Source organism: Accipiter gentilis, chromosome 28, assembly GCF_929443795.1.
Source record: "Accipiter gentilis chromosome 28, bAccGen1.1, whole genome shotgun sequence".
NCBI classification, from domain to species: Eukaryota; Metazoa; Chordata; class Aves; order Accipitriformes; family Accipitridae; genus Astur; species Astur gentilis.
The window spans coordinates 12,363,494-12,377,298 of record NC_064907.1 but is presented as its reverse complement, the minus strand read 5'-3'; the positions used below and the strand labels follow the sequence as shown (position 1 = coordinate 12,377,298).

Here is a 13,805-nt window from a genome sequence, read left to right as displayed (position 1 = left end):
TTTCACATAGCTCCACCTGACTCATGACTTGCTTCCTTTTTCATCCTACCTGCTGTTTTCCATCCCCACCCTGCTTGTGCTGAACCTGATGCTAATTTGCCTAAGCGTTCAGCCAGACAAAAGGTGAGCAAGCCCTTTGGTGGCAGAAAACGACAAGATCTGCAGAGGTGTAATGCAGAATCTGAGCCATGGGGATAAGAGGAAGAGATGGCTACCTTTGGGGAGACGTGAGAAGGCTCTTAGCTGTTGACCTTAGCTATGGTGCATAGATGACTAAGCTATTTCAGTGTAAATCTGGATGCATTGATTTGTGAGTTGGTAGCTGCTTATACATGCACTTTTTAAAAATAAGAGTTTAGCTAACTAATATAGGCCTGTATGTAGATGCTTATTTCAGTTTCAGTGCTTTTTTAAAATTAGCTTATATTTTTGTTTCTTTAAATAAGCAAGCGTAAACTTCTCTCCAACCAAATTGTTTGTATAGGATTTTGCACAAAACCAGATTTAAACTTCAGTAAATCTAGTTGAACTTTTTCATTAGACAAGCCCTAAAAAGGCAAAGTTGAGCTTCAGAAATGAGAAGCTGTGACAGGAGCAGTGCAGCTGTACTTTCAACTTTAATTTTTCACCCTTAAGCATATCAGTTTATCATAAGGTTGCCATTAATTCAAATTCAAAACAACACTTGTTTCCCTCCTTTCCTGTGAGATCCAGTCAGCAGCGTTTGGTTAATTTCAGAAGGGATGTAAGTGACATGGTTTATTAAAGATCCCCTCTTTGTGCTGCACTAGTGCTTATAAGCCCCAGACGGAGTCACTGGTGGTCTTTGTCTCCCATGTCAGACACAAGCATTAAGAAAAGGTGTGCTCCGGGTGGCTTATAACTGAGCAAGCTGTGTAAGGTGAAACGGAGTGGTGCACTGTTTCTATGTATGTTGCCTGTATCCAAAAAACTTAATGTGTGAAATTAAATGGCTATACACATTTTGATCTTTTTCATCTCTTTGGAAGAATATTGTACTTGAATTGACATCGTTATCTGGTTGGCACCAAAGATTTCTAAAAAATTAATGAGAAATTGTCTTCTATAATAATAATTAATCAAAAACCAAGGAGTATTCGGTTACACCTTTTTTTGCTTAATACATTTGAAATATGACAGCTCAGTGATACAGAGAGTGGATAGTATCTTGGTTTGTAAGGTTGAGATTTATTAAGTGCCATTATTAATGGTCTGATTCTACACCACCAAAATCAATAGTTTGAGTCTTTGCTTTCAGTGATAGATTGGACATTAACGTGGAATGTGTGGAGGAAATGGCTGTGTGGTCTTGATGCGTTAGCCTGGAGAATCCCTTGAGTTCTAATACTTTACAATTTTTAGGCAACAGTACAGTAGGTTTTCTTGCGTTGTTCTAGGCTAAAGATTACTGTATTTGTCCATGTTTTACTTCAGGTCCCAAAACACTTCTTAGTAGTCCCTAACAGGTCTAAATTCTAACATAAAAGTCTAAAAGCCACAACCGTCCAGAGGAGATTTGGGGCATTGCTAATATCTTCAGAATAGTGAATTTCCTGATAGATGTAATTTGTGAATGGTCATTGGAAATGTCATATATGGCATCCTACGAAGGAAGATACCAGTTACCCTCCCTCAAATTCCTGTTGCTATGATCTGAGGGAAAATTTCTTCTTGATGAAAATTCAGTGGTGGGTGGACTTGACTCTCAAAATTTGGAAGAGACACACCGATCAGACATATGAAAGATTTAAAATATGAGTAGGAGCATTTGTGACTTATCTTAGAATTTCAGAAGAAGATTGGGGAAAACAGAACAAAATAGGAGCATCCAAGTTTTTATCAAGGTGTTGAGAAATACAGTTATTTTTGTAGCTTCATCTGACCTTTCTGCTATGCTTTTCTAAAGGATATTCACTTCTCAGACCCTTTAAAACTGTAACCTCTCAGCTTATTTTCACCATCTTCTCACACAGACACTTTAACACCTCAGACAGTTATGCAGGAAATGTGTTAGATTTCTTATAAGTACCTATTAATGGTTTAATTAGTGGAATAATGGTCTATAAAATGTTAATGGTATCTGTGAAACATTCATAATGTTTGACTGTGATAACCGGATACACATCCTCTCTTCTTTGTGTCCATTGTAGTTAAACAAAGACAATTTACATCAGTAAGTCAGAAATCTTATTTTAAGTAATTGATCACACTTTGCTTTAGTACTTCTAGTTCTTAGGGATATTAAAATACTTGACTTTCGGCCAAGTCTAGTTGGGCTGTGAAATGCCACCGTTCTTTTTGCTAAATGTTGCATTTTTAACAGTATATGTGCCTTAGTCAATTTTGTTTGTTTTGTTTTAGAGACTGGTGAATCTTGCTTACTAATGATTGTAGGGTTTTATTTTTTAATTTATCTTGCTGAATTTGGGTGAAATTATAAGTCAGCTTCCTGAACAGCAGTATTGCAGAATAGATTTTACTAGTTAAAACATGTATTTTACCTTAAAATTGTTTGGACTGCCTTAAAGCATCATCAGCATTGATCTATATTTAAACCTGACTTAATAAACAAATGTGGTATTAATGATGAATTTTGCAGCTCTGGCGGGTGCTAGGCAGTGGTGGCCTCCGCAGCTGTGCCCCATGCAGGGCCCACCTTGGGAAAAGGCACCCCAGGGAAAAGGCTGGTGGGGCTGGGGCCCATGAGCAGTTACTGTAGCACAGGCTCTCTGCTCTTCCCCTATGCTCTGTACATGTGATAACCATGCTTGTTATTGTAATGATTGACTCTGCAGCGTTTCAGCTGGAGCTTGACACCAGGCATGATAAATATGAACGGCTTGTGAAGCTCAGTCGTGATATAACTATCGAAAGCAAAAGAACAATATTTCTGCTCCACAGGTTTACCAGGTGAGTCACATTGAGCATGGAAGTGTTCATAGAAACCTAGAAGCTGCCTTGCAGTGTTCCCTGTGTTTGTCATTAATAGCTGCAATGTTCTGTTGAGAGGAATTTAATTAACTTTGCATAAACATCCTTTAGGGTGGATGTGAGCTAATGAATGCACACTCGAGTTAGAGAATTAAAAGGTGCTGGTTCAGGTTTCTCAGTTGGTTTTGCTGATGTATTAAACAGGATCAGAGTAGTAGAGTATAACAGCAGATGAGAGTTTTCCAGCTTTCAGCAAGCTGGGAGAGAAGAGCATGCACCCTTCCTTCAGGTTAGTTGCCTCTGCAGTTACTTCACCATTTTGTTTTTTACAGCCCCACCCTAGGTCATCAATGCAAAGAGGAGATGGCCTGGGTTCTGTTTACTTCAGTGCATACTGCAACCTAAGAGGCTTTTGTGTGAAGTTTTGAGCTTCTACGTGTTTTGTGTTCTTATGAGCCTTCAAGCAATCTTTGGAAGCCACAGTTGAACTAGAAGAATAATGGGAAAATTTGAAGCTTTGCATAACCTGTTGTCTAAAATGTCTACTGTATGTGTCAAACAGTGGTCTTGCGTGTTATGGTTATAAGAGCTCTCTTTTCTTTTTATTTTTAATTTAATTTATTTTTTGTTACTTATCAATGCATTTCTGCTGTAGTAGTATCTATTTATAGTTACCTCAGTAACAGTTATAAATAGGGATTATGAAGTTGCTCTTTTTAACTTGGTCATCTTCTGCAGAGGGGCATTGTGATAATTCTAGTAACCGCTACAGCCTTGACTGTAAATAGCTACTCCCACTGCAGGGGCTAGATAGCCGGGAACTGGTAGAGGAAAGAACAACAAAAAACTCCTCTTTACTCCGAATTTTAGATTCCTGTTTTGTAAGACATTCCTGTTTTTGTGAGAGTGGAAACTTTCCATGCTGTATTTTTATTTCCTTCTCCTTTGCTTTTTCACTATTATTGTGGCTTTACTTTCAGAAATCTGTTTGCTTTTAAATGTTTTCTCAAGACTAGCCTATCAGTATTTCCTTAAATAGACTGTAAACTAATACAGCATATAGATTATTTGGGAGTGGGGGAGGGGGAAGTTTGAAGGAAACTAGATAAACTAAACTTTAAATGCCAAGTATATATTGTGGTTGTGAATCAGGTATTTCAGCTGTTCCTGAATAGTGTAATTACTTCCTAAAAAAAAAAATATCCCACATAGAAGTAGATCATGTATTGTATTTTGCAATACTGTAATGTATTGCAAAATATTGATTTTTTTTTTTTTTTAAGAAGTTGAAGGACTTCTGCAAATACTGCTAGTTTTCCAGAATACTTTTTTTTGAAGCATTTGCATGTGTTTCTCATTGTTCTTACTTAAGCAATAATTAAAATTCTAGTCTGGCATAAACATCATGCTACCAGAACTGTGTTTGGCCAGTTGATTATTTTCATGGTAAGAATCTACAGAATCTACAGTAGGTGTCAATGAAAGTTAAACTGTTTCTCATTTCAATATCAGCTTTGCTCTTTCCTGAAGCCATTGAAAATATATAGGTTAGTAAAAGAAAATGTGTAATGTTTTTCAAATTGTTTGCTCATGTTCTGAAAGCTGCTCTTTCAGTTTCTGTTTTATGATTGCAGTGCTCCCAATGGGGAAGAAATACTAAATGAATCTGAAGTCAAGCTAGATGCTGTCCGACGGAAGATTAAGCAGGTTGCACAAGAACTGATTGGAGAAGACATGTATCAGTTCCACAGAGCTATATCTCCAGGTAAATTATTTTAAAATAGGGCAAGTATGCTGTTTTGCACTAAGCTCAGTTTGTCTTTATGTAGCAGTGGTTCCTCTTCATGCTGCAGGTCTGAATTTTGTCATATTTCTATTGTTATAAATTAGGACTCAGATTAATCTTTGTTGTTGGCAAAGTTAGCTCTGGTATTAGAGGGGCTATTGCCCTACAGTATTCTTATCATTGCAGTTAAACAAAGATTTAAATTTACAACTGGAAGAATTTGGACCCTGACCTAAACTGAAGTTGGGAGTAGTTCTAACAAATGTACTGGCTCATCTTCTGTGACTGAGAGGAGTATGTGCAACACACTCATTTACGCCACCTGAAGGGTTATAATTTCTGGGAGGAGAGAGGGAGCGACTGTCTTGTGAAATGATCCCATTTTGAGTTGATAAAGTTAATAAATTAAAACCCTTAGATTAGCATTTTTGTTCTTCCAAAGACTCAGAATGTGCTTCTGTCTCTGTGTTACAAGCATTAAATTAGCGTTTATATCTGTTTCAATTGCATCTTTTTCTGCTCCTCTCTGTAAATAGCAGTCTTTAGAGATACTAAGTCCCAGTGCTTTCATGACTCTTGCTGTCAAATTGTATTTCTTTGCTGAATCTTTGCTGACAATCTGAATCTTACCTAAAATTGTTACACCTTGTTTGTGGCAACACATGAGTAAAATATGTAACTGCTTCTTTGACATCTTGGTCATGGCATAAAAGTGTCTCGTGTTTATCAATCTTGTTTTAAAACACATTGGAACCCTGTAATCCCGTATATCTTTCCTTGTTCAGGTAAGACTTCATCAGCTGAGGAGAGCTGAAGTTTTGCCCTGAATGACTCAATTGTTTAAAAATATCCATAGGATTGATTTCATAAATCAGCACCAAATACATCAATGTACTTTACAAGACAAACAGTGCACAGGTTAACTTGTACTTATGTCTTGCACAAACTTAAGTTTGTTAAGAATGAGCCAGCTCTTCAGTGAAAGCTCAGTTTGGCACTTTTGAACCGGAATGAGCTTGCCTCGCTAATCTTCAGTGGCTCTAATTCAATTCCACAGTCCTCTTACCTGTGGTGCATTGGGTTGTTCCAATTAAATATAAGTAGTTATTCTTAAAGAGCCAATTAATCTGTGTGTGTCTTGCTGCTATTCATAGCTTCATACTGTAATGAGGCAATGAAAAGAAAGAGATAATTCAAAACTCTGACACTACAGATGACCTCTAACTGTGAACAATACTAGTCAGAGTATCTTTACATGCTGAAAATGTGTTTAACTACATTTTAACTACTGCTTAAAAAAGCTGAAAACCCTTGCATTCAGTTTTATGAACAAAGATTTATGAAAGCTTCATTGAGACTTGTAAACCTTGTCTGAATAACCCCTGAAGTTTGTAGTCCTGTGTAAGTCATAGAATGCTCTCTATAGAACAACAGCATTTGAGGTCTGCTACCTCATCAATTTTGGAGAACTCATGATAAAAGCTATCAGCCTTGCCATGTGAGTAAAATTATTATGGGGTAACCAGTTAACCTGCATCAGCCGCTTCACCTGATTTGTCTCTATTTTCTTAGTATCTGGCTTTGTGTGGCTAAATTTAAAGAGGCATACCTACCTCTATTTTTACTGAGGGGCAGCTTGCCTGGAATTAGCTTGCATTCACCTCAGACGTAATAGAGTACACCTACATAGCAGACATATGGAAACTTATCATGTGGTAAGTTCTGTGTGTATCCATGTCTTACAAAGCAAGTGAGCAAACCTGATGCTAGGTTTCTACTTCCAGATTCGCTCCTCTGAGTAAAAAAAAAATTACTGGTTTCGGTTTTTTAAAAATACATGTTTTCCAACCTGAAAAGTTAGATTTTTTTATATGAAAGATATATAAACTTAAGCTAGCCATAGCAACCTGAAAATAAAGAAATTAATGAAAAAAATTCATTTCAGGTTTGCTTTGTATATTTGGTAAATACTCATACACAGTCAGCTATGTTGATTCTCCTGCATAATCAATTTCTGACTTGCATAAAGATATCTGTTAATATCAAAATGTACCTGAATAAACTCTTTAGAAAACAACTGAAAATATGCTATCAGAAACAAGTCAGCATTTCTAAAACTTTTCCCCAGTGTTTTAAATCTCAGCCTCCTAAAATGACTAAGATGTATTTGTTCATTGTAGAGCAGGGCAAATTAGACCTCTAGGAGAGGAAGTTAGAGGCCTGCTGCTTGTGTACGATGACTCAAATGTGTCCACAGCTGCAAAGCTTTTAGAATAGCATAGAATATTTCAATTGGAAGGATGTACACGATCATCTGAGTCCAATTGCCTGACCACTTCAGGGCTGACCAAAAGTTTAAAGCATGTTGTTAAGAGCATTGTCCAAATGCCTCTTGAACGCTGACAGGCTTGGGGCATCGACCACCTCCCTAGGAAGCCTGTTCCAGTGTTTGACTACCCTCTTGGTAAAGAAATGCTTCCTAATGTTCAGTCTGAACCTCCCCTGGCGCAGCTTTGAACCATTCCCATGCATCCTATCGCTGGATCCCAGAGAGAAGAGCTCAGCACCTCCCTCTTCACATCCCCTTCTCAGGAAGCTGTAGAGAGCCATGAGGTCACCCCTCAGCCTCCTTTTCTCCAAACTAGACAAGCCCAAAGTCCTTAGCCCTCCTCATAGGACATGCCTTCCAGCCCCATCACGAGCTTTGTTGCCCTCCTCTGGATGCATTCAAGGACCTTGACATCCTTCTTAAATTGTGGTGCCCTGAACTGCACACAGTTATGTATGCAACAGCAGATCCCTGACGCTTACATGGGACTTGGGTGAATTGTCATGGAATTAAGGAATTTTCTTATTACAGTCTTGAGACAACTTAAAAGCATGAATCTTACTGGCCTCTCTAGGTAAAAAGAAAGGATGGCAAAGAGGTATTAGTACACTAAATAATAGGGGGGAGAAGAAGTAGACTCTGCTGTCCATCTTTCCAGCAATCAGGTGTGCAGTCTCTGAAATGTCTGAACATTGTGGTTTTGTGGACAGAACCAAAAGATAGAAACACACAGCCTCCCACTGCATTTCTGGAGTTAGGACTGGGAAACCGTTAGAACAGTTTCTGTAATTAGGCAGTTCTTGCCTCATTAAGAAGACTATATACAAAATCCAACTGAAATAAGTTGCCTTCATTCCTTTTCTGTAGGTCATCCACAGCGTCTACTTAAATTCTAGCTCTTCTACATGATGCTTCTCCGTGAGGGGAGTTTGTGCCAGCTGGTGTCCATTGTGCATGTTTTGTAAGGGTGCATGTTAGAATATGTCACTGAGAAGACAGGGGATGCTTTTAGGCATTGTTTAAATGAGCTCAAGTGTATGACAAGTATGAAATGCAGACTTTTAGCCAGAGCTTTACTCTTACCTTGTTCATTAAATCCTCCACTCCCCAGTTAGTCATTGGGATGGCAAAAAAAGGAATATGCAGGCTTAAAGACTTGTAGGTCTTGATTGTGCTGAAGCTAGGATTAAGGAGGTGTCAGAGATGTGAAGATGCTTGATGCTAGGATTATGAAGCTGAGATAGAAAACCTAGAGACATGAAGAATGAGGGGACAGTTAGATAAAGAGCAACTGTGAGAGGGTATGCTACATTCCCCCTGCCTCCCGCTGTTTATGAAGAAGTGTAATTGGGAGGGAAACAGTGCTAAGAGTTAAGAATGTTGCTTTTATTTTTGTTTTTAAGTCTAGTGTTCTTTAATTGTTCCTTTGCTTTTTTTTCACAGTGGAAAAAGCTTGCATGCCTTTTTGAAAATAAATGTAGCTAGGAAAAGTGCTAGATCTTTTGTCTTTAAGTATTTCCTAGAACTGTAAGTCTTGACCTTCCTTTCATGTAGTTTTCAATTCTGATTTTGTATTTTAAAGAAATTCTGGAGAACTAGTTAAAAAGCTTTTTATGAACAAAAACATTGCCATTAAACTGCTTTTTTCTTCAAAAAAGAATAAAGAAACGCCTCTGTCCCATATCTCAAAAGCAGCATGTCCAATTAACCTCAAACTTCCTAAAAATATTCTCCTTTGTCTTGAAACCAAACATGAAACATCCTCCTGTTCCCCACCCTACCTCTCACAGAAAAAGTAGAAGGGATCAAAACTGGGCTTATAAAGGAAACCTTCGTAGCAGCCTTAACTGGGGAATCATGACTGTCTGCATAATAAAGCTGCCTAATACATATTTTATTCAGTATAATAACTGTTAGCCTATAAATAGAAGAGTGCTATGAGTATAATGCTTGGGAATATTGTTTGCCACTTGTAATTGTTAGATGCTTTTTTTGGGGTTACTCCAAGCAGTTGTTCTTTTGACTTGAAGATAAAACAATTCTGGCAGAGCACTAAAGGAGTTTCATGCTTTCCCTCATTAAGAATAGTGCTAATGGCACGCAGGACGTTTCCCCAAAGGACACTTGCATGAGCTCAAGCACTGAGTATAGCACTAATTGAACAACAACAAAAACTGATGACTGTTTTCTACACGTTTCTTAACAGTACAGATTGTCCCAGGGGATAATTAAATAAGCAAACAGAGAGATACTGAAATAATGAAGTCTTTTTTTAATGTAGAGGTCTTCATTTGTTATGTTAGAATGTTCTGCTTTGTTGATATTTTTAAAGCTTTACTATTTGTAATATAGAATTCCTGCTCCTTTCCCCCACTTTGCAGTGTATACCTTATATATCCTGTGAGGAAATGTGTACTGTTTCTTTAAAATAATTGTGAGACACTGTGCAAGAAAAGGACTGAAAAAGATTGTATGAATTTATGAAAGGGAGGAAGAAATTTTTCAGGATTTTCTATATGCATATATGTGTGTTTGGGTATATATATATGTATTTAACTCTAAAATACTAAAGGCAATTTCAGTAGTATACAAGAAAGACCTGTACAAGCCTTAAAGACAAGAAAGAGGGTGCTCTGTAACACGTTAGGATTTATGGAATTATTCTAAGCATGTTCGAAATATACTCTGCATAAATGCAAAACTTGTGTAATGCAGAGGGAAACTGAGTTGCTTGATAGGTTGGCATTGTGTGGGATTGAATTGATGACCTTTTTAACTTGATTTTGTTAAATGAAATACCTAGCTATTTGAAGACTTACTCAGGTTTTTGTCCCTTAACAATAAGAGCCTGTGAGAGAATTGTAAGGCTTTTGAGGTGTTAAATTATTTTCTGTAGGGCAGCTTGACTGAAAAACCTCTTGGAGTGATAGTTTTAACTACGTGTTGATGTTTTTAGAATGAGGTCATTAGATTCTGCTAGGAGCAAGTATAGGTGTGGTATTATCTTCACAGCTGATAGCCGTACATAAAACAAAATATGGAATGAGGAGCCTATAATTCTTCTGGGGCTTCTTCAGTAGTGTGGCGTAGAGCGATGATGATGGATGCAACTAGAGCGTTGTTGGCTGACCTTTCTGTTTGCTGTGTGCTTATGCTAGCAGCAGTGGTGAGTGGAGTGGTGTGCACAGAGAAGCTCATTAGCTCTTTATCATGTCTGCACTTGCTCTCAATAGGATTAGATGACGAGGCTGTAAAATGTCAACACCTTGTCAAAACTATTGCTCTGTGACTGCTTCTGCTGATGATGGTGTGGGAAATTCTGTGTAAAAGTTCACCATTGACGCAGTCTAACGCATAATTTATCTTGTGCAGGCACTATTTGTGTTCTGAGAGAATGATATAATGGAACTTATTTCTGTCTCCTGCCTTATGCTGTTTAGAGTCACTTAGGTGTGTAATCGTACTGCAACAAGCTGCGTTGCTGCATTAGACAAAGTCAGTTAAGTCTGTGTGGATGGAAAGGAAATACTTTTAATGGTGCCAGAATACTGTTTTTTAACTGCAGTATGTAGGACCACCAGACATGATGCTGTAAGAAATGCTATGGAGTGGAGTGAGGTCTATCCAAGCAGGCCAGATTTAGATTACTGATTATTTAAGTAATACTGGATTTTTTTGGTATTGTGTGAAGGGTTTGGATTAGAACGTGCACTAAAGGAACTGTCCACGTAATGATTTCTGTTAACTGGTTTTTTGTTCATAACTTTTTCATTCATAATATGGAAAGAACAACTCATACTTGAGCTGTGCTAGCTACCTTTGTATTTGTAAACACCTAGGCATTTAGAAGATAATAGCAAGGTAAAGGACTATTCTGCACATCAGGAACAGTAGAGATAGGGCATATTTTTCTTCTTAAGAAAGTATAAAAACTGTAATAAAATTGTAATTGTAGGTTGGCAATACAAAGGAAAAGCTTCTTACTGCATGAGGAAGATATAATGAATTGTAAATGTCTCACCCAGGAAGAGGCTTGAATACACCTAAAACTTGAAAGGAAAGCTATCCATGAAGGAAGCAATCAGGTTTCTGCAAGATGGTAGGAAAACATAATAACACAGGAACAGGATGTAACTGAAGAATTAAAGTTAATGTCTTTGCTGTTGTGGGTGAGAGGTAAAAGGCCAGATATGGAAACAAAGTTTCCTGATTATACTGGAAAATTAGCAGAATTCACAGTGAATAAGCTAATATTTATCAGATCTAATTTTGTTAATTTGTTTCTGTTTTTTTATTTTCTCTGTTTCTCTGATGTTCTCACATCACCAAGTATGCCAACAAAGTTTGTCAAACTGATTTTTTTACCCTGCAAGTTGCTTATTTGAAACTCGATACCTTCAGTTTGTTGTGTTTTACTACCCTTTGATTATTTCTTTCATGCCTTTTTCCTAGGTTCCTCCAGGGAAAGTGAAAAATCAGCAACTGCAAAGCTTCTCACTTTTTTACTTTCTGCTGCAGGGTTTGTATGTCCATACACAAAAACTAAAAACAAACCCTGGAAAATGAATGTGAATTCAGATGTGACCAAACAGGGCATGCAGTATGTGAGCATTGGTTATCAGCTGATCCCTGAATGAGCTATTGACTTCAGCCTAAGCCGTAAATTCAGCAGGAGCTGTTGAGGGCAGCATAAGTCTGTAAAAGAAGCTATATACGGTCTTTTAAAGATGCGTGCTGTGGATCAGGCCAAAAAAAGATTGTCCTTTCCTAGTTCTAACTTAGGGCCTAACTGTCCAAAAGTCCTGCAGTGGCAAATACTGCGGTTATTTACATGACAATCTGAAACTAGTGATGTTGTTTGTCTTTTAATTCAGTTTATAGCTAGCAAATGGAGGAGACCTTGTGCTCTGGCTCAGCAATTTTTTTGACCCTGCAGCTGTTAACATCAGTCATTCACAGACCAGAGCTCTCCAGCCTTTACAGGAACCAAGTGCAGGTGGAACATAACAGAAGAGCAAGAAAGATCTATGAACCTTTTTTGTTTGTTTGTTTAAAATCACACAGGAGAATGTGTCATAGAGGAACTCCATTCCAGGAAACAACTAGTATAGTGCATCGTGATTAGTTTTTTGTTTTGCAGTCAGGTGGTGAGAAAGAGGGGTTGGTGAGTGGTGATGTACCTTTTTTACTGTTCCGTATTTATGAGGATAAATGGCCACCATTGGTACTTCTGACATGGTAGTGAGTTGGGGCTGTTGCATGGAAACAACATCACCTTGAGAACTTTCACTGGGGTTTGAACTGAAGAAGCTGTGTTGTGTGAGGTGCTCTTCCTTCTTTGATCATTGAACATCCTGACTGAGTCAGAGCTTCCCTTCCTTGGTATCTTGAACACTTGCCCTCAGGGCTATTACTAGTATAGAATTTGCCATCTCACTGAGTGACTTTTAAAACTATGTATCAGTTGTCAAAGCAATTGGAGGTAGTCAAAGAGATCAGGAAGACTACTTGTCACAGGAATAGTTAGGGCTTTTTTTGTTTGTTTTTTAAGAACTCATGTAGAACTTTGGCTGCTCTTCAGAATTACTACATTAGGGGGGGTGGAATTAAACAAAAAAACTCCAACCCTTCAGAACAAAAAACTTGGTTACAAAAGTAACCACAGTACATTCCTCAGGTCTTCAAGTAGGAGCAAAATGAAAGCTTGTGAATTTCTCATCCATGATGAGTCATCTGCAAAAAACCTAGCATTTGTCATATGTACACGTGTTTCTAATAACGATAACAAAAAGGCTTGATTAAACCGTTCTCTGCAATGAGAGATTAAAATATTCTTTGCAGTTCTCCGTGGGGTTTTTGTGCCTGTTAGGGGAAATAATTTAACTCTCACAGGCACCTGTGCCTATTAAATAGGGAACCAGTATTTGTTTCTGTAGTTATTGGGAAAACAGACTAATCTTGGGATCACCTTTTCCTTACAGTTGGTGTGTATTCAACTTTAAACGAAAGTGCAAACAAATGTTAACACTTCAGTATCTGAAATACATCACTTCAACACGTGCAGCTAGAAGGGAACAGAACTTCTTGGTGATCGTAGATGTGTCAAGTAGCAATTGGCTAATCAACAAAGCATTCAGTACTTAATAGGAGAAATTTGCATCAATTTAATTATTGATATAACAGTTAATCAGTTTAGACAAATCACTGCTAGATGTAATATACATTATTTATATTCCATTAGTAGTCAGTTCAAGGTTATTTAAAATAAGTTTTTCTGACAAATATTCATATCTGGGTTTGTACTGATTACTAAAGTAATTTCAAAACTGGACTGATAAAATGGAGCAGTTTGTTTATGTGGATGTGGACTTAGCTATGTTTTTTCTCTCTCCAGTTCCCTTAAAAATTCAGACTACTTGTAGCCCTACCTGCCATAATGATGCAGCTTTTGACATATTAGTGAATAGAAACAGATTTTTTTTTTTTTTTTTTCCCCTCACATTTGTAAGATTTTATGGACATTTGTTCTAGTGCTTTTATTTGTATTTGTTAGTTGGTCCCATTTTATAAAATCCATCCCTGAGTGGAATTATTCTTTTAAGCCATTTTCACAACAGGATGTCCAGAGCATGCCAGTCTCAGAGGATAGCTGGCTTTATGCTCTTTCAGTGTACTGTTATAAAATTAACCTTTGACTTCATGCTTACAATCAACAAAGCAGTTGGATTGTTTCACAGC

At 37.6% G+C, this 13,805-nt stretch overlaps 1 protein-coding gene across 6 annotated transcripts in view; it reads left to right on the top strand.

Annotated features, from left to right (window-relative positions):
- Positions 1 to 13,805, top strand: part of TSNAX (translin associated factor X) — a 33,599-nt gene that overhangs the window by 2,013 nt on the left and 17,781 nt on the right. For all 6 annotated transcript variants that reach the window (XM_049831378.1, XM_049831374.1, XM_049831377.1 and 3 more), the window contains exons 3-4: positions 2,817 to 2,931; positions 4,587 to 4,717. In XM_049831378.1, the coding sequence (XP_049687335.1) occupies positions 2,817 to 2,931; positions 4,587 to 4,717 (246 nt within the window). The remainder of the gene's footprint in view (positions 1 to 2,816; positions 2,932 to 4,586; positions 4,718 to 13,805) is intronic.